Source organism: Acomys minous (assembly GCF_964271855.1).
Source record: "Acomys minous genome assembly, chromosome: 6".
Lineage (NCBI taxonomy): Eukaryota > Metazoa > Chordata > Mammalia > Rodentia > Muridae > Acomys > Acomys minous.
Genome location: NC_140487.1, coordinates 2,145,173 through 2,171,591, shown reverse-complemented (window position 1 = coordinate 2,171,591; position 26,419 = coordinate 2,145,173). Strand labels below are relative to the sequence as shown.

At 37.4% G+C, this 26,419-nt stretch overlaps 1 protein-coding gene across 10 annotated transcripts in view; it reads right to left on the bottom strand.

Moving 5' to 3' along the window:
* GRM8 (glutamate metabotropic receptor 8) overlaps positions 1 to 26,419 on the bottom strand; it is an 855,522-nt gene that overhangs the window by 152,004 nt on the left and 677,099 nt on the right. For all 10 annotated transcript variants that reach the window (XM_084788018.1, XM_084788015.1, XM_084788014.1 and 7 more), the window contains one exon: positions 80 to 216. In XM_084788018.1, coding sequence (XP_084644144.1) covers positions 80 to 216 — 137 coding nt within the window. The remainder of the gene's footprint in view (positions 1 to 79; positions 217 to 26,419) is intronic.

Here is a 26,419-nt window from a genome sequence, read left to right as displayed (position 1 = left end):
GCTCGAGTTTAGTGCTTTAGAAAGAAGTATTGCCCTTTATGATAAAGGTACATTAACGTCTGTCGGCAATGATACTTGCTTTTAGATGAAGTTGATTGGTCCAGCGCCCGATGATTTTGTATTCTGTACTTTTGTTGTTTATCTGGTACTGGAAGATGTCATAGCGTCCAGGAGCATCTCCATTTTCATTAAAAGTGACCGGTGTACCGGCGCTGCCTATAAGGATTTGGAAAACACTGTTAATAAAGTCAATAAGACCATTGGGTTTATTTTCCTCTAAGGAAGAAGGGCAGATTAAAAATACATTGTGTACAGTATGTGATGCGAAGACTGTAGTCCATACAAGGACATTCTTGATAGTACAATATCTTTTACATGAAATTCAACCTAGATGCACATATAAGAATAAAATGGGCTTCATTATATATAATAGAAAGTAAATGATGAGTAGCCAAGATAAGTAGTATACATACCACCTAAATAAATAAAAACTGATAGTCTGAATATCAAATCCTAGCTGTGTAGAATGTGGCCTAATGGTGAAAGTGGACATGTATAGAAACCTGACACCCACTGTACAATATGAACTATAAATATCAACAAAAAATTGACAAAGCATCCCACCCAGAAGCCTAAACGCTTGACTTCAAGGCAAGGTTGGCTCCAGTACAAAGCAAGTGAGTTGTTGAAGACCCACGTTCAATTTGAGTAGAACAGTGCAAGCTGCTGCAGGAAACCTCTGCCGAGCGAGCCAGAGTGAGCAGTGGAGAGGCCCGGCTCTGCCCAGATCATCAAAGTCCCATAATTCACTGTGACGACTGTGATGGTGGCAGAACAGCAGGATGCAAGAAATCTAGTCTCTTCTGAACCTCATTTCTCTTGGAAGCTTTCATCTTTTCTCTTGATAACTTCTGCTCACTTTTACTTTCCCTCTTATTAACTTTTATATAATCACAGGTGTAAGAGGAAAACGGATCGAGCACCCCAGTGTTTTCTCATTCCGTCTCACTGCACTGTCTACGAAGTCTTCGCTTTTCTCTAACAGGCTTTAGACCTCCCTTCATCTCTATGGATTATTCTTTCTCTACTTGAAACACTGAGGTGACAGCAATCCCTTTACTTGCTGCCTATCTTCTCCCTGCAGGCAGCCTTTCCCCAAAGGATATTGGATTAAATTTCTCTTCTGCAATGCAGTTTCCTCTTCCTGCTCTCCCTTTCTACATCGTAGTCTCCAAATTATATACAACTAACAAATAGGTAAATGTTATATACTTTCGTCCTTCAGTAGTCTTCCTGATTTATTTGCAAAGTTAACCTTCATGTTTATTAAAAAATTTAAATGTAACTTATCAAATGACATGAAGAATTATACGAAGTATAGTAACTTGTATATAAGTAGAGAGCCGCAGAGTGTGGAACGGAGTGTGTTCATAGGATTTAACAGAGAGGTATTTATTATAATCCCATTTTCCTTTTTATTCTGAGTTCTGAGCAAGACATGAAGTCTCTAAGGAGACCACAGGTATATCATGCTATCCTGCACTCCCGAGCCTACAGGAGACAGCACAGGCAGCAAGAAGGGGCCACTGGCACAAGAAACAGAAGGCGACATGCTCACCTTGACTTCCCCATTCATTTGTACAAGTTTCTTCATGTACAGGAAAGAGCGAACAGTGCACATGAATAAATAGTTCACATGTTTTATTACAAATTATTATTTCAGGAATTTATGTAGGAAATTATTTTATAAATCAATAATGGAAGGAACTGAGGAAGAAAACAATCTGTCTAATCAGCCACTATTATCTTCTTATTCCTTAGATGCTCAAGAATAAAACAACTTTCTATTACTGAACAAAATTTTTATCACCTCTAGTGATGTCATGCTGGTTAAGCTCTTATATATTTTCTATGAATTTCTGTGAAATGGGAATAATGGCATTTTTTTCCTCATAGGGATTTCATGAAATTTAAATTAGTCAAATTCTTGCAAAGTGCTTTGTGCAATGCAGAGGATAATTAAACATCATAATCCATGTTTAGTGAATATCAATGTTTACTTGCATAAAGAATATGAAAATTCTTTAAGTGGTGCCTAAACAGTTACTAAGGTTCAAATAACAGGTTTATTATTTTAAAAAAGTACCTATGCTATGAACACCATAATGACATCAGTTTTGGATATTTATACATCATTTTTAAAAGTGAGACTATATTTCATTTTCTCTTTCTGATATTCCATTGTTGTCATTGTGTTGATCAGAAGACTGCTTTTTCATCTCTTATGCCACAATTGTTCACAAGAAGGAAGCTGCAACATTTGCAATATGCAGAGGATGACAATGTACTAGGTTATGTATAAACTTGGTGCCACCTGCTTTGGCATAATATTTTCTCAAGTTAAAAGAAGACTTGCTGCTATTCAGGCGAATTGATACTGTCCCCCAAAATAGTAACTTTTAATTTAGATGCTTCAATATTATCTCAGTATCAATTTGTACCACGTTTGACAATCCATTAAGAAGTAATATTTAAAAATGGTCAAGGATATAGATTCTAAATTCAGCCTGCATCTAAACCCCCAGCTCCATCACTTAGTGAATGTTTCTGTTTTGAGTATCATGCTCAATTTCACCGTATCTCACTTTTCGTATGTGTAAACTAAGCTGATTGTAATCCCTACACAAAAAGTTACATGATTAAATGAACCAACCTGTGTAAATACACAGTAAATATCACTTAAGTATGAATTACTATCACTCTTGTTTCATGGCATCCTGTGAGCAAATATGGTTTTTATGATATTTATCTTACTAATCCCTATGACTTTTCAATAGAATGTCAAATAAAATGAAACTCCAGCTCCTCCGCCTCCCCACATTTTGGCTCACCATTCTGTCTTTTCACAATTCTTCTCCCTTCTCGTAACTCCCCTTGACAATTGATAGTTCAAGCCATGCGTGTATAGAAACTTGACCATACAAAACCGGAAGGACACCTAACTGCCTCTTCCTGCCCAACGCGAATCAGCCAGCTTCTTCACTTCCCTCTGCATGGCTTACTATTCACCTTACACATCAGCTTAAATTGGTTTGAGGGATATTTATTGGGAGGCCACTAAGTGCTCAGCACAGAGTGTCCTTCTACTTTTCTCCAAAGCCAATGGTTGCCTTTGTGTAAACAGAATGCCTCCTGTCATCTCTGCAAGCACTGCATCAAAGTTAGCCCTTAATATGGAGTAAGCATTCCAAAAATCACAAGCAAACAAGAAGGAGGTACCTTCCTACACTCCCAAGCAAACTCTTGCTCATCTTGTTCTGAATATTATAAACTTGATCTTCGTCACCTCCCTTCTTTCACATTGCTGCCCGTGTCTCAGCAGAAACCAACTCAAAGCTATAGCATATGTTTGTGTGTTCTCTGAGTTAATTACTTGTAGCTAAAACATCTTTTTTGACTCATCAGCCTTACACCTTGTTTTCCTAATCTGCCTTCTGGTCCTGGTTAAGTGCACATTTGAGTTACTTCAACCTTCTCACATAAAAAGCAAGCACCACTGAATGCTGACTCACTGCAGACAAGTTCCCTAGTACTCTGGACTGTGAAACAAAGAGCAGCCTTGATGAGCCAGGAAGAGCTCATTAGTGCCTTGTTGCTATCCACAGCTTTGGCATCTGTTTAAAAAAAAAATCTTTTGTTCTGAACCTGGCAACTTAAAAAAAAAAAAAACAACTAAGTGGTGTTTTGCCTAGAGAAATCTCGAACATTTATCAATTTATATGTTTTAATAAAAGCAATGGTAGGAAATACAGCAAATATATTTGAATTGAGGCTGTTTAGATATTTATTTATATAATGTAAAATTATACTCCATCAGATTTTCTCGTTTTATTTCATTTTATCTTGCACTTTTGGTATTTCATACATTGTGTAACACATTATATTTTAAAAAATGCTTTCTATCCATGTAGACCTGTGGGAAAAAAGGGGAAACAACCACATAGATTTGTGAGACGACATTTTTACTAGTCAGAAACTGCCCTCAGGGTCTACACATCTCCTTGAGTAGTTCCTGTTCAATAGGAAACGTGTAGAAAAAATTTATATTTTTATTACTCAACATATCATGAACTTCTAATATGGTTCTGTAGGGAAAATTTTACATCAAAATGTTGGTTCCTTTGAGTGCTATGCAGGGCAAAAGACATGTGTCTTGGAATTTGAAGACAGAAGTTCGATTTCTACATCATCTAAATGGCTGGGAGAAAGTGACCATACAAACATGTGAACCTGAGAAAGTGACGGTATTTACATGTGTATCTGAGAAAGTGACCATACCTACATGTGAGTCTTTTCTCATCATCAAAGTGAGCATAATAACATCAGCTCTGCAAAGCTACCCAAGGGTTACATGACATGGTATGTAAAAATCACCTACTATGTGACTAACAAACAACAGAGCGCTGGGTGGGAATGAAAACTGTGCTCAGTCTAGCGCACCCTTTGTCTACACGGGGGTAGACTTGGTTCATGTTATATCGTTTCCTCATTGAAAAAAAAAAGAATTTTAGAATAATTTATTTACTTTTAGACATAAAAAGGATAAGTATGTTTTTAATTGTCATTCAAGCTTGTCTTTTTAAATTGTTCTTTCTTTCACATTTAGTGTCAAACACCACTGGTTTGTAATCTCATCCCCACCTAGAACGTGAGGCAAGCAGAAGAAACTAAGAATGAAATCAGTTCATTTATCAGGTTTAGTACTCTTGAAGATTATTTGAGATTTAAATAATTGACCCAAATCCAATATAAACTAATAATACTCAACAAAATTACGGTTATTCATGCTTTCTTTTCCCTTATCTAATTTATCAAGCATGCATTACAACTAGTAAATAAAATCAAATATTAAAATTGAATTACATCACAACGTAGGTGTTTAGGAATCAAAATAATCTCCACAGACCTTTGTTTTTGTTTGTTTGTTGTTTGTTTGTTTTTGAGAGAGGGTTTCTACTTGTAGCCTTGGCTGCCCTAGACTTGCTTTGCAGACCAGGCTGTCCTTGAACTCACAGCGATCCACCTGCCTCTGTCTAGGTGGATCTCATCCTTAAAAGGCTTTCACACTGGATTTAGCAGATCCATGCTCTTGCTATCATATCTCATAGTTTTACAGCCATCTATTGGCTTTTGCATTAGCTCAATGCACTTCAAACTTTCATTTCCTTCTAATTTTCTTGCATACTATCATCTGCTATAAATATCTACATCTTAAAATTGTGCTGTCTAGTAACTGTCACTTCATAATTTACCAACTCTAGCTGCTGGTGGTCACGTTAAAACATCACAGTCAGAAAACCTTATTGGAATAGCCATCATTACCTCTTCCCAAATGCCACAAAACCTATCTCCTGGACTTTATTTAAACATGACTGAATACCTTTCACTTGCTTCTCACTTAAAAACATATACATTTACCCAAGTCTGATAGAGGGAACAGGAGATGCCAGATCTAGAAATAAGATGCTAAAATAATAGCCACACTGTTCCATTAGGGAAAAATATAAGCAAACAATTATGTCTGTCTATTAATTAATAGATCCTATCTACAAACTACTGCTAATTTGCACTTTCTTTCTTTCTTTTCCATTAACCTGCTCCAGCCAATTATGATATCTCTATAAACCCTAATACAGTACTGCGTATTCACACTAAACACTCTTGTTCACTCTTTTAAAATATACTTTATTAATTTATTCATATTACATCTCAATTGCTATCCCATCCCTTGTATCCTCCCATTCCTCCCTCCCTCCCATTTTCCCCTTACTCCCCTCCCCTATGACTATGACTGAGGGGACTTTCTCCCCCTGTATATGCTCATAGGGTATCAAGTCTCTTCTTCGTAGCCTGCTATCCTTCCTCTGAGTGCCACCAGGCCTTCCCATTCAGGTGACATGGTCAAATATGGGGCACCAGAGTTCGTGTGAAAGTCAGACCCCACTCTCCACTCAACTTTGGAGAACGATGAAATTCCTCTTGTTCACTTTTGACCATCAGCCAAAGTGATACCATGAGAGAGAAGTCAACCTCCAACTCTCCTCTCCTTAAAATTCATTCAATGGCTTCCCATGTAATTTATATTAAAACAGAAATTCTTATCATGGTTATCAGGTCCCTCATTTCTCTTATCTGATTCATTTTCTATATTTCTCTATCCTAGTCTTATTTGTCTTCACTAGATCGTGAAGCTTGCTCTGTCTCAGGGATTTCATAGGCTCTTCTTTCTCTTTGTATTCTCTCCTTAGATCTTCAAAAACACCTCTTTATTATCCATATTCTGTTTCAAATAGCTCAGAGTAAATTCACATATAATAGGACCAGTATCCTATCCCTATTAAGCACTATAACACACTGCTTTTATTACCTTCATGGCATTTATATGTATCTAAAATATACCAGTTTTTTTTTAATTACTCGATACACAATGCTGGATTATATGACTAAGCTTAAGGGGAATTTTCCCAGAATGTTTACTACCATGTAAGTAACATAGGACTACTGGTTAAGTGTTAGAAGCCATATTGAATTTTTTCTCAGATATGGTTAAATAATCAGTTGTAGTTAACTATATATGAGGGGATGCTAGGGATACTAGAAAATTCATCATCATAAGTTGACTCTCATGGGGACGTACACCTTGGACTAGTGTCTCGATATAAGTGAGTATATACCATTTAGCTCTTTTTGCTTCTGTGTGAACTCACTCATTATGACAATTTCTAGTTCAATCCATTTGTCCACAAATTTTGGAAATTCCTTGTTTTTAATAGCTGAGTAGTATTCCATAGTGTAGATGTACCACAGTTTCTTTATCCATTCTTCTACTAAGGGACACGTAGGCTGTTTCCAAGTTCTGGCTATTATGAATAAGGCAGCTATGAACATGATTGAGCATATGTCCCTGTTGTGTGGTAGGTGTACGTCCCCATGAAAAACTGTACCTACCAGGAAAGTGGGTAAGAGGGGAGGACATCTTATTGAGACTTTAGGTGTGAGAAGCCTGGGAGAATGAGGAAAAAGAAGGATCCAGCGGGTCCTGGAAAACTACAGGCGAGTCTGGGCCCTGGGGTCCCCCGTAATCTATGGCAACAGCCAAGGAAAATATAGGCAGTAAACCTCGAACCCCTACCTGGACTAGCCGATGGACAGGACATTCTCCACTGTTGAGTGGAGAAGGAGATCTGACTTTCACACAAACTCTGCTGCCCCATATTTGAACATGTCCCTTGGATGGAGATGCCTGACTCAGAGGAAGGATAATAGGTCACCAAGGAGAGACTTGATACCCTATGAGCATATACAGGGGGAAGAGGTCCCCCTCAGACACAGACATAGGGGAGGGGAGTAGGGGGGAAATGGGAGGAAGGGAAATGGGAGGAAGGGAGGAATGGGAGGATACAAGGGATGGGCTAACAACTGAGATGTAATATGAATAAATTAATAATTAAAAAAAGAAAAAGAAAAAAAACATCAAGCAGCTATACAAAAAAAATAAGTTGACTCTCTGTTCCTTTCTCTTTCTGGATGGCCACATGGACATGAGATTGTAGGTAATTGAGGTCTTTATGTTATAGGTGACAGAGTTTGCATGAACATGAACTTTAGTGTGAGAAGGTCTGTGCTACTGTTGTTGTTCATCCAGTTTTTTATACGAGTATAAAACAGTTTATTCTGCTCAGTAATTACATATTTTTGAGTGAGTCTACTGCTTGCAGTAGACAACCATAACTGACTGCCTAGTCTTGTTAGTTTACAACATTTAAAAATCAACAAATATAATCAGATTATCACTAGAAACGAATGCTTAACTTTATGCCACACTATACATTAAGAACACTAGAATTTTAAACTTGAAAGTCAAAGACCGAAGTGGTAACTGGTTTTAGGTTTCTAAGTGTTAGTGTCAATTACTAAAATGCATACACATATACAAATATAACATATGTATATATTATACATAATCATATGTTATATAATGTATAATCATTAGCCATCTTTGTTAATTTCTTTCTAAATGAATGCACACATAATTGAATATTCCCATAATAACTAAATATTAAAAAATTTAAAAATATATGTCCATAGTCAGACATGGTGGCACATTTCTGTAATCCCATAACACTGAGAGACAGAGGCAGGAAGATTTCTGTGAGTTTGAAGCCAGTTTGGTCTACAAAGTGAGTCCAAGACAGATGAGGCTACACAGAGAGAAACCCTGTCTCAGAAAAAAAAAAGTTCATTTTTCTTTTCTGCCATGTGATAAATAAGAGAGGACAAAAAATGTAATTGAATGGCATTTTTTATTCCCTGAGCCAAGCCTCCTCCTTGATTTTTCCATTAAGAAACTGAACTTGAAATAGCCTTCCCTCTTGTGGAAATGTCTTTATGATCCTTGCATTAAAGGTGCTTTATGACTGCAAAATGTCATCATTGTTAATGAATAGCCCTATTTGAGAAGTAGAAATGCAAGCTATAATTGCATTTATAGTACTCAAATAAGCTGACTGAACTTTTAACATAAGAAAAGACACATTACTTAGTGATACACATCTCAGGGAAGCAGATGTATTAGGATGTTTAAATGAAATCTCTTGTAAGAAAAGTGACCAAAGAGACTATTAAAATATCAAATGTTTGGTTAAAGCAAAGGAATGGGATAAAAAGACCATTACAATTAAGTAAGATTAAGTAATACATCTTAAGAGAAATTTGGGCACAAAGCAAAGTATTCTACTGCTCCACAAACTCAATATATTATCATTTTGTATGAGAAAATTTCTCGGTATCTAGTGCTATGAAACTTCTTTATGATACCTTTTTGATGTATTAAATATCTAATACCTAGAAATTTGTATATGAAGCATTCATTAAAGACATAACTGTTTTGTTAATAACAGTATCTCTGACAGTCATGTTGACACACACATGAGAGAGGCAAGTAAAGAAGGAAGAAAACAGAGATATAAAGAAAGGAGCATGGACAACATATGCTTAGAAAGGAACTTTATTTTTTTCATTAATTAGCTAATTTATTTACTTTACATCCTGATCAGAACTTCCCGTCTCTCCTCTCCTTTCATTTCCTCCCTATTTTCCCCCATTGTAGAAACCGCCCATGGATATGAACCCACTTTGGTACATCAAGTTGTAGTAGGACTGGGCACATGTTCTTCTTGTGGGGCTAGCCAGGTTTGTCCAGTCAGTTAGGGGAAAGGGATCCAAAGGCAGGTACAGCTCCTGGTCCTGATGTTACAGGTCCCACATGAGGACCAAGTTGTATGTCTATTACATATGTTGTAGGGGAGGAGGCTGGTCCATCCCATGGATGCTTTCTGGCCGATGGTTGGGAAGGAGAAAAGGAGGGATCAAGTATGTGGAAGATGATGGGAAAGAGAACTGGGGACCGGTGAGGTGGGAGTATCCCTGGGACAAGCTCGACATAAAGGAGAACGGAATCTTTGAGGGCGACCCTAGCTAAGACTTCTAGCAATAGAAGATATGGAACACGAAACAGTCAGTTCCTATCATGGGGCAAGACTTCCAGTGGAGGGGTGGTAATACCAACCCAGGCACAAAACCTTCCAGCTACAATCTTTCCTGCCTATTACTGGTGTGGAGAAAAAGATGGAGCAGGAAAGAGGGAATGGCCAGGCAATGGCTAGCCCAACTTGAGTCTCATGCCGAGAGAGAGAGAGAGAGAGAGAGAGAGAGAGAGAGAGAGAGAGAGAGAGAGAGCTCCCAACACTATTAATAGTGTTCTGCTATAATTTCAAACAGGAGGCTAGCACAACTGTCATCTGGGTGGCTTCACCCAGTATTTGATGAAAACAGATGCAGAGACCCATGGCTGAGCATTAGGCAGAGTTTGGGGAATCCTGTATTATTTATTTATTTATTTATTTATTCAGATTACATACTGATTGTTATCTTCTCACTTGTATCTTCCTGTTCCCACCCTCCATCCCTCTTTCTCCCTATTCCCCTCCCCTAGACCTCTGACAGAGGGGACCTCCCCCCCCCCCATGTCACCACAGCCTATCCGGTCTCATCTGGATAGCCTGCGTCCTCTTCTTCTGTGAGCCACCAGGCCTCCCCACCAAGGGGAAGCGGTCAAATAGGAGGCACCAGAGCTCATGTCAGAGGCAGTCCCTGCCCTCCCTACGACCTTGGAGAATGAGCCCTCAATTGGCTAGATCTGAACAGGGGATCCAGTAGTTTGGAAGAATAGGGGCATGGAAGGACCCAGGGGGCCCAGGATCCCCACAAGGAGACCATCAAGGCTGGAGGATCTGGACCCAGGGAGCCCTGCATAAACTGTTGCACCAACCAAGGACATTGCTTGCAGTAAACCTAGAACCCCCACCCCCCACCCCCCACTGTTCAGATGTAGCTTGAGGAATCTTATGGAAGAAGCAGTGGAAGAATTGAAAGAGGCAGAGAAGTCAAGGACAACACACACACACACACACACACACACACACACACACACACACACACACCAAAAAAAACAAAAAACCTACAAACTAACAAACTATTCTGGGCCCATAGTGACTCTGAGAAGAGGACTTTAATCAAATAGTTTAGCGTGTCTCTTGCATCAGAGAAATAATCTTGCTACTTAAATTTATAACAGAATATAACTATTTCTGAAGTGAATTACTGCATTGCCATGTAACAATTTTACATCTAAAGTCTAAAGTTTATTAAGTTTATATTTTTACTGAGACTTTTAAATTTTATCATTTTCAAACTCATTTTAGTGTAATTGTAGCTGAAGTATAAAATGAGTTGGAGATGCCATTTCAGTTGTAGACAAGGACACTTCTGTCTTAGTTATTTTTCCATTACCATGAAGGGACACCATGACTAAGCCAACACTGATAAAAATAAAGCCTTTAACTGGGAGCTTGCTTACAGCTTCAGAGTGTTAGCACACGAGCATCATGGACTCACACCATACTGGAGCAGTAGCTCAGAACTTGATGTCCCGAGTAGCAAGCAGCATGCAGTGAAACAGACACTGAGCCTAGCATTCATATTTTAGAAACATCAAAGTCTAGCCACACTGAACCACTGCGCCAACAAGGCCACGCCTCTTTTTCCTTCCCAGACAGCTATACTGACTAGGGACCAAACATTGAAACATATGGAATTATGGGAGCCATTCTCATTAGAACCACCACAGACTCATAACTGAATTTATCAATTTTGCCATTAAATAATTTTATTTCAACATAACCATTTGTATCTCAAAGTCTAAAAGTTCCTAGTTTCATTTTATTAAGAATTTCCAACTTTATAATTTATATGTGTGTTATAATCTAATTGCAATTTTACATGGAATAAGATGGAGATAGAATACCAATTTTCTTATTAGGATAATAAATTTTCAACTCTTTCTGTTGAATGCCTTCTTTCTCACTGACTGGACAGCTACAGATGTTTTGTATTTGAGATCTACAAAGAAATACGGCTGTTGTTGCCTTTATTATTCCACAGGCCCATTAGTCTATTTTTCACTCAAAATCATGTTATATAAATTAGATCCATATAAAGGCTTAAACTGGCAAGGTAAGTCATCTATTCATCCTAAGAATTCTTCTGCCTTATCTTTGCTTAATGCTTTTATGTGTAAAAATTAGAACAATCTAAATGGCTTACGATTGGATAGAATATACAAATTATCTGAAGAAAAGTTTATATTTTTATACTATCTTCCTATTTATGAGTTTCTGTTTCCTGAGGATTGCTTAGAATTTATTTCTTCAACAAGTCTTTAAGCCATTTTTATAATGTATGTGTTCTCTTATCTAGTTTTTTCTTTCTCCAGTGTGTGTGTGTGTGTGTGTGTGTGTGTGTGTGTGTGTGTAGATAGATAGATAGATAGATAGATAGATAGATAGATAGATAGATAGATATAACATTTGCCCAACACATGTAAGGTTCTGGGCATGGCCATGTTTTTAATCCATAGCATATCTAAAATGAAGTAAGTAAGAAATATTTCAATTAAAAACAGAATGGCAACAAAACAAAACAAAGCAATAACAGAAACAAGTAGATTAGGGAAAATAAATTTTAAAAAGGAATGGGAATAGAGCACTCATGGAAATGAGTGTGTAGAAATAGCAGAATGAATTGTGGACACATTTGTAATAATTTGTTACTGTAAATATCCTTGAGTTTCAGTCTTTTATTTTATAATTAATATTTTAATATTTTCAGAATCACTATGAGCTAGACAAGCACAGTCTTATAAGAATAGATGTTAAATATCTAAATAAGTAAATAAAATGCCAAATGGTAGAGGTCCACTCATTTCTGACAATAATTTATGGGTGGAATTTTAAAATAATATAAATGATTTATTTATAATATGCCTGATTTCCTATAACTACATAACTGTCCATGTATATTAAGCTCTCATGATAAGTGTAAGATATATAGATCACTAGAGTGTTTTGGGTTTCAACACTGCATGCACAATAATTTGGAAGACACTTTAAGGAAACACTAAAACATGTGAGAAAAAGTAGTCATAATTTAAGCCATAAATATAAAATATGACTAGCATACTCATTCAGGACCTGACTAACCACACAAAATAATATCAAATAAATATATATTTGCAAGTTTAAGTGAAATATCTTTAATTATTTAAAACAACATAGTGACTATTTCCTGCCATGACTAAAATGTAGGCAGTCGTTAATTACCAACCTTAGTTCCCATACTAGGACCACTGTCACATAACGCTTGACGTTTTCAACATGTATGAAAACATGGAAAAGTTGACATCAAATTAAAAAATAGTTATCACCACTGCCCAAAATTTAGGAAAACAATTAAGAACGTTTTTAATGATTACTCCGAAAATTTTAAAAATATAATTATCGATACAAGTAGATGATGGTCAGAGACTAAGAGAACTTACAGATCGTCCCCGGACCCATGTCGGGCTCCCAGCACCCGCGTCAGATGGCTCATGCCTGCCCAAAACTGCAGCCCGAGGAGGCGACACCATCTTCTGGTTTCCACAGGCACTGCACTCACACGCATATTCCCACATATGCACAAAATGTAAATTTAAATCAAATTAAATCTCAATATATGTAATTAGAGAGTACTGCTTAACAAATAACATAATTCAGAAGCTAAAGTATCTGGATGAATCTATCTTCAGAAAGAAACTGTCAAAAACAAATAATACACTAGTGAAGACATTGTTTACATCCTTGAGAGTAAAGTCTTAGCTTTTAGCACTAAAGGGATGAAAATAATAGAAACTGAAAAAGGGAAATTTTGCAACCGCAATAAAAATGAAACAATATGAACTTATCAGTCAAGAATGGATAAATAAATATCCTCACAAGGTAACATAGTATAGCTATTGAAATGGTCATATAAGCACATCATTATTAACATGGGCATATGCCTGTGATATCCTTTTACTTTAAATATAATATGTCTTCACTTTAAAACTGATACATGTAAATAAAAATAGATGAATAAATGAGATGATAGATAGATAGATATAGATATAGATATACCTTCTGGTTAATTTATTACAAATACAATAGAGAATACTTGCTGGGTATTAAAACAGAATTCTAAATTTCAATCTATGTCCAAGATATCTTCAGTATATTATTCCCTATGATTTACAGTGAAATGCAACACAGAAATTATCCTCAATTAGGAACAAATTTACTGCTTTCATTTAAAAAGAGAAAGTGATATATTATTATTGGCTCCTACAGGAAACAACTTATTGCAGTTTTGTTATTTTATAAAATTGATTAGATTTCAAGACTGGAGGATTGAAAATGATTAGATATCATTTATAAATGCATCTGCAATAAGGCAAAGCTGTATGGTTTCCTCATATTTACTTGTTCTCAACAGTCCTATCTCTAAGTCAGAAGAGGCACATAAAATAAGTCCCATCTGGAGCATATCTGAATTCACCCTGGAATATTCTCCAGGCCCAGCTGTCTTCCTTTCTCATTCATCAGCTGAAGAGGTTTCCTGACTCCCCAGGCTGTGAATCTTGGCTCCTCATTTTCCTAGTTCCCTTTGCACTCACTCAAGTCTGTTTATTCTCAGTGTTGCTTGAAGCCTCTATAGCTAACTCATTTTTTCTTCTGGCTTAGAGTGTGTCTGGACATAGCCACTTCCTCTGAGCCACATAGAACTGGTCCCAAAGTCAGCTTCTCTCTGTTCCTTCCCTCACCAGCTTCTCTGTCCTTTCAGAGAATTGTGCATAATCATCTCAATTGGCACCATCACCAATGTTATCAAACCGTGATTGGGTCACTATTCTATAGAGGGACTTTTATCCAGCAACATGGCTACATCCACTACAATACAGACACACCCTTAGAACAAACTTTAATGCCTTTGGCTGGCATACAGACAAGCCTTTAACACCAAACAATGGAAGTAACTTAGTTTGTAGAAGGAAGCACCTATGTTTAAAAGGGATGTCTAATTGAGAGGCAGGCAAATTGATGAATGAAAGATTTGATAAAATAGAATATTCTCAACTCGCACAAGAAGAGATAGGAAATAGAGGCAACTTAAGGGACAGCAGGCAGAGGGAGAGAGGGAGGAGGCAGTTTTACTGGGACAGCCAGCAAATAAGAAGCCAAAAGATCAGAACAGATTGCTAGAGTTAGTTTGAGGTCAAGCAGAGCAATCCAGTCAGAAGCTAAGTGAAACCAGTTTGAGTCAGTCAGCTTGGAGAGGTGTTTGAGACAGAACAGCTGAGTTAAACCAGCCTGCCAGGGTTCAGAAAGTACTAGAAAGACTGAGATTATTCAGCAGTAAAATCTTAGAGACTGAAGACGTTCTGGACAAGATTGTAGAGAGGCTAGAAGATTCCAGGACTAGGCCTAGGTTAGCAGACAGAGATAGTAAGAGGCAACAATTACAGAGACAAAAGGCTATGCACTGAGAGCTGGAGTACAGCACAGGTGTTGAGCCTGTGCTGACCCCGTGTGTGATCATCAGGTGTGGTCCCCTCTAGCACCAGAGTTTAAAAGATAAATGAAATTTAGAAAGATCATTAATTAAATGCCAATGATAATTCTCTTCAAACTATGGATGTTAATGCTGATTTCTACCAGTTTGATGCTTGTTCATGTCTGTGATGTTTGTGATAACCCAGCCATCTGAAGGACAAGGACAATTGACAGAACAGCATTTAGGGTATGAAAGCTACAGGACCTGTTAGCCCTGAGGAACAATAGCTCTTACTGGTCTCACCTCTCACTTGGGAGAGTATTAGCCACAGTTCAAAATGGCTAGAGTCTTCCAAGATGAAGCTTTCAAAAAGTGGTATATTGTCAATAACTGTTATAATTTTCATCCCTCGGTGCCATGTTTATGAAAAGAGAACAAATCAATACTCTTAAATCAATAACGTTGTTCATCCAGATATCTAATTTGCTCAGAAATACAACTTTTTCTTCATGCTCATTGATTTGATTATGGCTTTAAAGCAAATTAACCAAGATGACATTTTGTTTTTGTCAACATGAATTCCCATTTGAAAAGAATTAATACCCTATAGCTATTTATGTTCATTTAGGTGGTTAGCCTCAGACTTTAGCTTCATATTTGACTAATTGAAGAATCGACCTGCTGAGTTCAACTAAATGTAAAACACATAATAATCAAGAGCATTAAACCCAATGACCCTTGGAACTTCTTTCCCTTTAATGGGATCCATGTTTACTAGGCTTATACTGCAATTATTTATTCTTGTGAATGAAACTAAAATTTGGGTGAAAAAGGAAAAATACTCTTTAGAAATAAAAATAAATTTGGACCAGAGCTTCTGAGGAGCAAATAACTTCCTGTTATGAATGTCTCACCTTTACCTACCCATCTCAAAGAACTCGGGCACACTGGTAGAATTAGCACTCGTTTGGAAAGCAGCATATCCAAATACAGAGCTCACATGGCTAATCTTCTGACAACCTGCATGCAGAGAGAAACCCAGACCCTAGTCTTGTTCTGGCTACAATCTACCTACAAATGCACCTATGTGTACTAGATTCGTGTGACTCAGTTTACCTATCAGACACTCACTAACACAATCAGTGAACTAATGCATTTATTGTCATGGTGAAGCATTATTAGATAAATATATGTAAATATAAATACATACTAGCATCCACTTATCATAAACTCAATAAGAAAGGCAGAATAATGTCTCTTTTAGGAGGGCAATATCCCTTGCTGATGAAGACAACATTCTGGGGTTTTTTTTTCCTTTTGTGTATTCACATAGTGGAGCCCACTTACTCCAAAACACATGCCTCAAAATAAAAACAAAGATATTCTTTGGAATGTTTATGAACATCTACTTTTCTTCCTTTGCTATTGCTAAACGTTTTATGCTCTCTGATTTAAATGCCTTCTAAAATTGAGTTCTCAAGTTGATGGAGACATTTTCATAATGGAAACATCCTCAGATCCATGTAAACTATTTTTGTTGCTTTTAAATCATCACAATAGCTTAGAAAAGAGGGTGTATACAGTACCCTGGAGAGCAAAACTCTGGTAGGCCTTTTGACTTGAAGCAAATAAAATTAGAGGCCACAATTATGCTTATTATTTTTGCCATCTGATAGCTTCTAGATATCCTATTTAAGTCTTTTTACTACCTTGTAATTAATTACTTCATTCTTTTAACCTAACTTTAAACATGAGCTGACTTCAAATCAAGACGGAAAAATTAGAAAAACAATAAAAGTGCACAGTAATCAGAAGCACGTATAATGAACTCTGTGTCTTGCAGTCTTTATACTTTAGCCAAGGTAACTTTTATACTTGTATTTATATTAACTAATTTTTAAAAAATATGTTTGAATCTCACATCTAGGAGCCTACAAGTAGAACATTATGATAGGCAGATTTGGGCACAGGGGACCCACTCAAACTAGGCACCAGACAAGGACAATACAGGCGGTAAACCTTAAACCCCTACCCAGATCTAGACAATGGACAGAACACTCTCCACAGTAAAGTGGAGAGTGGGATATTACGTTCTCACACACTCTGGTGCCTCACCTCTGACCATGTCCCCTGGATGGGGAGACCTGATGGCACTCAGAGGAAGGACAGCAGGTTACCAAGAAGAGACTTGATACCCTATGATCATATAGAGGGGGAGGTAATCCCCCTCAGGAACTGTCATAGGGGAGGGGAATAAGGGGAAAATGGGAGGGAGGGAAGAATGGGAGGATACAAGGGATGGGATAACCATTGAGATGTAATAAGAATAAATTAATAAAAAAAAAATATGTTTGACTTTGATTGCACTAGTTTCTAAACATCATCACCACCTGAGTAGCAGAGTTTTACTTAGACAGTCAATCACGTACAAAGAATGAGTTGCTACATTAACTTGCATTAAATCAGAATATCTCATTAAAAATAGAGAAAAAGGAATGTTCGCCCTTTCTTGATCCACATTCTAGCATATTGTGCATCTAGAAAACGATATCCATAGACAGCATTCAATTAAATATATTGCATTTGTTTACTGTTCTGTAAGACCAAACTCATTGAAACGTTCTTGTTTTTCACTGGAAACTTGAGACTGTAGACTATCAGCAAAGACGAGGAGAAAGGACTTGAGTGTATTATACTGAGAAGGCAGTGCTGGATTTTAATTACAATGTTAAGTATTTATAATATATGTATTCAAGTTCATTATTTTAAAAAATGTAGTAGTAAGATGGCTCAGTGCCTGACAACCTGAGTCCAATCCCTGGGATCCACATGGTGATAGGGAGGAGCCAACTCGCACAAAGTGTCCTCTCACTTTCACATATATACTCACAGGTCATTGATAGATGATAGATAGACAGACAGATAGATAGATAGATAGATAGATAGATAGATAGATAGATATGATGAGAGGGAGGATGATAGGAAAGAATTTTAAAATTATGATGAAGGAAAATGCAGAGTTAAGAGCATAGACTAAGTGAAAATATATGTCCAGAATCTTATTGCTATGAAATGGCCATGATGGCTATTGTTTTATCTGCATTCCTTCTCATTGACTAGACTACTATACAGTTTTTTAATGGCACAAACATATGTGCTATTAAATCATTCCCTTTTCAACGCAAAATATAAGTAAAATTCTGTATGACAATATGTAAATATCACTAAAATATTCATTTTACATACACAGTTCCCTTTTTGTATGTATCATAGTTTAAGGCACTAATTGCGCAGTGTGTTGGAGTGTTCCTATCATTGCCAATTTGATCACTGGTTAGTTTCTTCCTATCATTGCCAATCTGATCACTGTCTGGTTAGTTTCTGTCAACTTGACATGAGCTACAGTCATTGAGACGAGGGAACCTCATTGAGAAAACACTCCCACCTGCCTGGCATGTGGGTGAATGTCTCTTGAATGATAATTGATGTGGGAGGACTCACCTCACTATGGAGAGTGGCCACTCATGGGTGGATGGTCCAGTGTGGTATAAGAAAGCAGGGTGGCAAAGCTATGAGAAGCAAGCACTAGAGAGTGCTCATCCACAATCTCTGCCTCAGTTCCTGTCTCTAGGTTCCTGCTCTGCCTTTCCTTGGTGTCACCTGGAAATGTAAATGAAACAAAGCCTTTCCTTCCTGCTTTGTATTTGGCCATGGTATCTCATCACATTCCGATTGAGAAATCCTAACTAAGACAATGATATAAAGGTAACACATAAAATATCAGTGATTTCTTTATACAGAAACACTTGTTTTCTTTTACTTGTCCAGATTTATTTGCTGGCTCAAATAGAGTATATGTTTCAAATTCTGACACAGATTACTTTCTTTCTTTGAGTAATTCATATGTAAATATCCTTGTCAAATGACAAGACACTACTGTTCCTACATAATATGAAAGGCAAATTATTTATTATTATTGAGGTTGATCGGGAGCTATCATGTACTCAAATGTTAACTGCCTGGCCCCCAAGATCCTTGCTTTCCACAAGCAAATTTTCAAGTATCTAAAGTGACATTGTATAAACTTTGCATCCCAAATTATCCCTGATTGGCTAAATAAAGTTGCCTACAGCCTGGACTAGGCAGAAGAGAGGGAGGCAGAGCCAAGGTTTGTGGGTTTGGGCGTGGTAGAAGGACCAGGATCAGAAGAGAGGAAGGAGGAAGAAAGGAGCAGGTCACCATGGGTTAGTGTGCACCAGAAGCACATAGCAGAGAGCAGCTGGCTCCGAGGATGGGCATGGTGTATACATGTATATAAATGGAAAATATGTACAAATGTTGATGAGGGTTTTGGCTTAGGGGGTAATTATCTGCCCAACCCAAGTGTTAAAGGCATATTAAAAATCTAATACACTTCTGTGTCTTTTATTTATATAATAGAAGGTTAAGGAATACTTGCCTTAATTATATGAATAAATATTAAATATTAATACTCACTCAACAAAATATTCTGAATTAAGATACACAAAGAGACTGAGCTTTCTGTTGCATTTGTGTGTAGGGCTTGAGATGCACACCAATATCCATGAACTCTGCACAAGGGAATTCTAAAGAAGTTATACTAGAATTTGTTGCAAGAACATATTTCAAATACTGTCCCAGATAATGCAAAGGGAGCTAATTTGTATACTCTGATTTGAGCAGCATAGACTGCCGGATCAACATTGCAATTCTAAAGAATGTTTTCACCTGTTCATCTGTACACACTGATAATCTAATTCTAAGGGACCCAAAAAATCAGGAAGAAGCTTAATAAACTGTGCATATCTGCCTGTAATGCTCAGAAAATATGAGCATGAAATATATATCATGCAGTAGCAACGTCTCAGTCAAACTTGGTGTGTGTGTGTGTGTGTGTGTGTGTGTGTGTGTGTGTGTGTGTATGTGTGTGTGTATGTGTGTGTATGTGTGTGTGCGTGTGTGTATGTGTGTGTATGTGTGTGTGTATGTGTGTGTATGTGTGTGTGCGTGTGTGTATGTGTGTGTATGTGTGTGTGTATGTGTGTGTATGTGTATGTATGTGTGTGTATGTGTATGTGTGTGTGTATGTGTGTGTATGTGTATGTATGTGTGTGTATGTGTATGTGTGTGTGTATGTGTGTGTGTATGTGTGTGTATGTATGTGTGTGTGTATGTGTGTGTGTATGTATGTGTGTGTATGTGTGTGTGTATGTGTGTGTGTATGTGTGTGTGTGTATGTGTGTGTGTATGTATGTGTGTATGTGTGTGTGTGTATGTGTGTGTGTATGTGTGTGTATGTGTGTGTGTGTGTGTTAAGAAGGGGTACATGAAAGGGGTTGCGTAAAGAAAAGGGAAGTGAGACGATATCATTTAATTAAAATTTCAAAAAAAGTAAAAAATATTATTCTGCAGACAATTGCTTTAATTAAAAATTTGAAGAGATAGAGATTCTAAAAAGTCACGTGAGCGATATTCAATTGTGAATCAACTAATAAGAAAAATGACCAAATTGAGCTCTGTTTTTCCTGTTCACTCGTTGCCCGGGGCCATACTCACACAGCGTGCTTCTCTCGCAGTGGGTGTGTGCAGCGTGCACACAGAGCCAGACAGGTGTTTGTCATCTTAATGAACAAATGAAATTTAAAACTCTTTGAAGGAATCAAACGCAGAAGTCTATGTTCTCAGAGGATGGAGAACATTAATCCTCTTACAACAGGTCCCCTAAGATTGCTGTGAGCCATGACAATGTCAACTCTCTGCTGTTGGCTAAGAATCACCACAGTTCCAGAATGTTCAAAGGCAAAGTAGTAGCAAGGCCTGCTGGCCAGGCTAGCCATTACCCACCCTGACGCATCGACATGCCGCTTTCTGGTTTGTAGACTATTTAGTTCACCTTCCAGAGATTCAGACACATTTTAAATTGTAAGTCTATTTCTAAAATGGTCATGAAATCAGTAAGGGTAAGGAGAGGTAACAACAAGCAATCAAAAGAAAAAAGTTAAACTACAGTGTTAGTTCTTTATGCATGTAAAATTATATAAACAAAATGGCTAGAAAACAGAAAATAAAATAATATCCCTTATTGTGGCAATGTATGATACTGAGGGCTGCACAAAGTGAATACACTTAGTGCCATCAGAACCTTAACAGTTATTAAAATGACAACTTTGGCATTATCTATCTTAACACCAATAAATTACAAGTAGATAAATACATTTAAAAAAACAAAGACACAGAAGAAGGAATCTGGGCATCTCCAAATATGTAACAACCAAAAGACAAATACAAAAGATGATTCTGAAATGGCTACTTTGCTTTAAAATGTCTCCTTCTTCTTGCAGAGATTAAAATAAAAAATTAGAACACTCATGTCTCTACAAACATATGGTGAGAAAAGAAGCATTAGCCTCTTGTTTAGGCCAAATTTAATTTGTGTAATTATGTTCTAGCTGCATCGAAGTCCCTGGAAGTCTCTCATGATCTGTGTCACTTCTACATATAATCTGTTTACAGCAGTCCTTGCTCTTTCAAGTGGTCATTGCCATCCGCCCCTGAGGTGGCTGCATTTCAGCAGGAGGGAACATGATTGCTGCATTACAGAAACAGTCAACATGAACAATTACAGTTTTGAAGTTTGATGATGCAAATCATCCTGGGAGTACCTGGAAAGGATCAGCATTAGAAGCGATTTTTATTTCCTATTTTTCCTAGTTAATAAAGTTTATTTTCTTTAACATTTTTCATCTTAGAAATAAACTCAAAATGAAAATAAAATAGGACCACTATAAATCACACTTTCCCTGAATACTTTTATGCATGTGTGTTTCATATATGCATGTTTGGTGTGCATGTGCATATTTGGGTATACATATATATGAGGCTCACTTACTCCTGTCTAGAAAGCAGAGGTCAAATTTTAATGTCAAGAATCATCTCCAATCCAAGCTCCACCATCTATATGCATATGTTATAGTATTATATTATTGTTATTTATTATAATTAATAATATTATTGTCTACCATATGTTATATTAAATAAACATAATTGTAAAATTGAATCCCACTATACAGTATATTCTAGATACATGTTCTGCTGCAGCTAACTACTTACTGGATTTGCAGAGTAGAGTATATACCCACCCAAAACTGTTCAAGCACCTCAAACACTCTCAAAAGTGCATGTGTCACTTTATTTCTATTAATAAATGCTAAATTTCAAGTTCCTGTCCAGATGCTGTCCCCTTGATACTTTTCATTGCCTGACATTTGAAGATAGTGTTATGGCTTTGCCTTTATCTCTTGTTTTGTTTTGTTTAACATGGGAAAGAGTCTGACAACTTTGTCATCTTTTTTCTTACAGTATGAAATACATAAGGTATGTGTCCTTCCATTTCTACAGTACATTGCCATGCCCAACGCATATGTTCAGCAACCATCTACTGAATTTATTTCTAGCACTGTAATTCAAAAAGCCCAAAGGGCAGTACCCTGTAAGTGTAAAGGCATAAAAATAAGAGACAGACAGAGAAAATATAGCAAGTATTTTATCAACTTACTTCTCAGTCTCTTTGTGTTCTTCACCACTGCTTTCTAGATAATATTATCACATTAGTAGGTGCATCCATAAAGCTGCTAGGACCTAGCCTCTAACAGAAGCAGTTCATTTTGAAGTTACAGCCAAGCCAGAGGAGGCGCCGTCAGACATACATACATCCCTTCCCCTCCAAGAATGGGAAGTGTGCTGTTCCAAAGAAAAGGTTTAAAGTAAGATATGCTGAAACAGTATGACTAGGGTACAAACAGGAGGCTGCGATCTTGGATTCATACTAATTGTGATAGGATGAATAATATGGCAGTGTCTGGGGCGTCGTTAGCTGTTTCCCACAGTAATCACTTCGTGTTCTGTGGGCCCTGAAACTGTGGTGTGAATGAGACCTTCCGCCAGGAACTAAGTGCTCGCTGGCTGCGTGATGTGAAGGATCATTAACCACATCTTGCTGAAGAACATTACAGGTTATAAAAATGTCATCTAGACCATGCCGACAAGCCCATCTGTATTTAAGGCTGAATCCCTTTGAGATAAAAGCACTCCATGTGGCTCAAATGGGGCTGTTATTTCAGATGTCAGAAAACTATTAACACGTAACCAGAGCACACGACCATAATAGAGCACTTGAAAAATGTGGGATATAAATTCTTTTCAGCAGCTCCAAATAGAGCCTTGTTCATCAAAAGAATACATTTTACAAGACCCAGAAAATATAAATAAAATATAGCTTTTTAAAAAGTGTTTCACAACATACCACTACAACTACCAGGAATCCAATAATTTGTTAAACAATTAGCGGCCAGTGCTCTCCTTTACAGGACGGTGAGGAGCAGAGGTTAAGGAGTCTATGGTTATACTGCCATAGAAAGGAAAGCATTTATGAAAATAGCCAGGGGAAAGTGCTATTTCAAGAAAGAAAAAATAAAACAAGCTTGTGTGTTTTGTGTGCTTTCTGGGAAAATAGAATTAGACTGGATTGATGTTTGAGGAACAAATGAACTATTTTAGCACCTGTGCATATATGCATATTTATCTATGGATAAACACGTGCTTACATTCCCTCCTGTTACTGCCTTTCTCTTTTCTTCTCCCTCTTTGTATAATAATATACATTACAGGGTATACATGTTTATTTTGTGTAATCTTTGTGCCTAAAAGAATGGAGAAGTGAAATATTTGTATTCACTAATTCATAAACATGTGTCTCTTTGAAATTATTTTTCTTTAATTTTTTTCACACAACATATTTTGATCACATTTCCCCTCACCCAACTTCTCCCAGATGCTACTCACCCCGTTACCTACGCATCTTTACCTTCTTCCATTCTCACCCCAACCCAAGCAAAGCCACAGGTCAAAACAAAGAAGAAAAACGTTAAGAAAAATACCAAAAGATTTACGGAAAACAAAACATTGAGTACATTTTATGGGTGTCTTCATCAAACCCTTCACCACAAGGGAAGTGTAAGAAGATAAAAAGAGTTTAAGAGCTACGGGTGATGAGTGCCTCCAAGAAGAAACAATGTCTCCCAGACACAATAGGACTGATGAACATATGAACTCACATAGGCTTTGGCAGCAAATTAATAAGTTCACGACAGGGTCCCAGCATGGAGAGAGGCAATCCATGCCTAGCTGAGAAGCCATTTGCAATTGGTATCTGCTGGCAAAGGGAAAACCAGTTGTATTGGATGGAGTGTCCCTGGGCATATCAAGTGCCCTCCATGGAAGGCACCATGCCAAAGAGCTGGTGACCAACATGTGTCTCTATAACCTCATCCTGTCACTGCCATCTTCCTGGAGTGGCAGTACTATGGAAAATCATTCTGTAGACATTCGTACTTCCATTTTGCCCTTGCTTCTCCTCTGATCCAAACCTTTTATTTCGTTTGTACACAGGCAGCGATGACTTGTCAGAAGAGTGCCCGCTTAATCTGTTTTAGGTGTTTCTTGCCAAATGCTATGGCCTAAATAGCATTTTTACCTGAAAACTCATGAGTAAATTTGACTGCCGCTGTGGTGGTCATACCCAAGTGGTTTCTTTAAGAGGTGATGAGGTAACTAGGAGAAAATGATGTCTTTCTCCAGGCATGGTGTTGATTGTTAAAATAGCAAGACAGTTACAGATCTGCTGAAACTACATTTGTTACTGTGCAAATAAGCTGCAACAAAGGAAGTCCCACTTTATTTTTAATTTTTCACCCACTCCTCTCTTTTCTGTTCTGCAGAGAGCCAATGGCAAAGGTTTCTTAGGATGCTGCTTGACTTTTCTGAGTTTCTCTTGACTTTTCTGAGTTTCCCTTGACTAGATCTTTTGCTTGCTCTCTCTGTCCCTATGTGCAATGGTCTGTGACTACTCAATAAAACCTTTTGAACTGTCTACTGCTCTGAACCCCAAACAAAGAAAATGTCTGTAAATCTGTGAGATGAATTCAATTTAGCCGCACCTCTAGAATAACATGTATTTTAGCCCAGTGAAAACAAATACTGAACATGAACAAGGATCATTTTCTCAAAATGCTTCTCCTTACTTAGCACAGAAGGTAATTATAAATGAAAATGAAAATAAAAAGGTATACGACATGTAGTAAATATAGTACAAAGCACTTGTTAGGCAAGAAAGATCAAGATTCCTTCTGGTGAATATATGGAGAGCAGCTCCAGGGAACTTCTATTTTTGTATTAGGTACCACATGAGGCAAATTCTCTTTTACATTACCAATTTAATCCACAGGTACCTGACAAGCACATGTTCTTTTGTAATGTGAAAAATGGAGTTAAGAAAAAATTGATTTGTTTGGCAAAAGAAAAAAAAGAAAAAGAAAAAGAACACTATGCAAAGTAGTTTGTCCACAAGATGTCTTTCTAGCACGGCCTGAGAAGAAGCTGCAGCCAGACTGGAATAGGCTGGATGTGAGAAGGGGAGTTGTGCAGGCGAGACAACATTAGTTGAGGCATAAGTGGGAGAGAGATCAAAGAATTTTAATGCAACCAGGGTATGTCTATCTTACGCAAAATATTCATTTTTTTCCTAGAGAAAATTAATGATCCACAGACCTTAAGATCCTATCTTTCAGTTACATTTCCTTGGCCAAATTATCACTGGCCACCTCTGGTTGTCTTAAGTGGCCACATTATAACCCCAAAGACAAATGAGATTGCCTCAAATCAAGAGTGGTAAGTGGATATTAAATGGCCTTTCACATTGGTCACACTGTGATTTATGCATAGGACCCACTGGGTAAAAGGTAAATATTAGTGGTTTTTGTTGTTGTTGTTGTTGTTGTTGTTGTTGAATATTATTAACTCTTAGAGAAGCATGTGTGTCTCTATTAGGTTTCTATTGCTGTGTTGAAATACCATGACCAGAAGCAAGTTGGGGAGGAACGGGTTTATTTTGCTTACACTTCCGTATCACTGTTTATCACTGAAGAAAGTCAGAAGAGGAATCCAAGCAGGGCAGGAACCTGGAGGCCAGAGCTGATGCAGAGAACATGAAAGGGTTCTGCTCACTGGCTTGCTCCTTAAAGCTTGTCCAGTCTGCTTTCTTTTAGAACCCAGTGCCACCAGGCCAAGGATGGCACAAGCTACAGTAAGTTGAGTTGGGACCTTCCTCTTCAATCACCAAGTTAAAAACTGGCCTACAGACAGATCATATGGAGACATGTTCTCAATTGAGGGTCCTTTCTTTCAGCTAATTCTAGCTTCTGTCAAGCCGGCATAAAACTAGACAACACAACAAGCCATGTACAATCACACATTTGAAGTATATATCTACTTTAGAATGGATGGCAGCGAAAACATGGAGACCTACCTTTGTGTT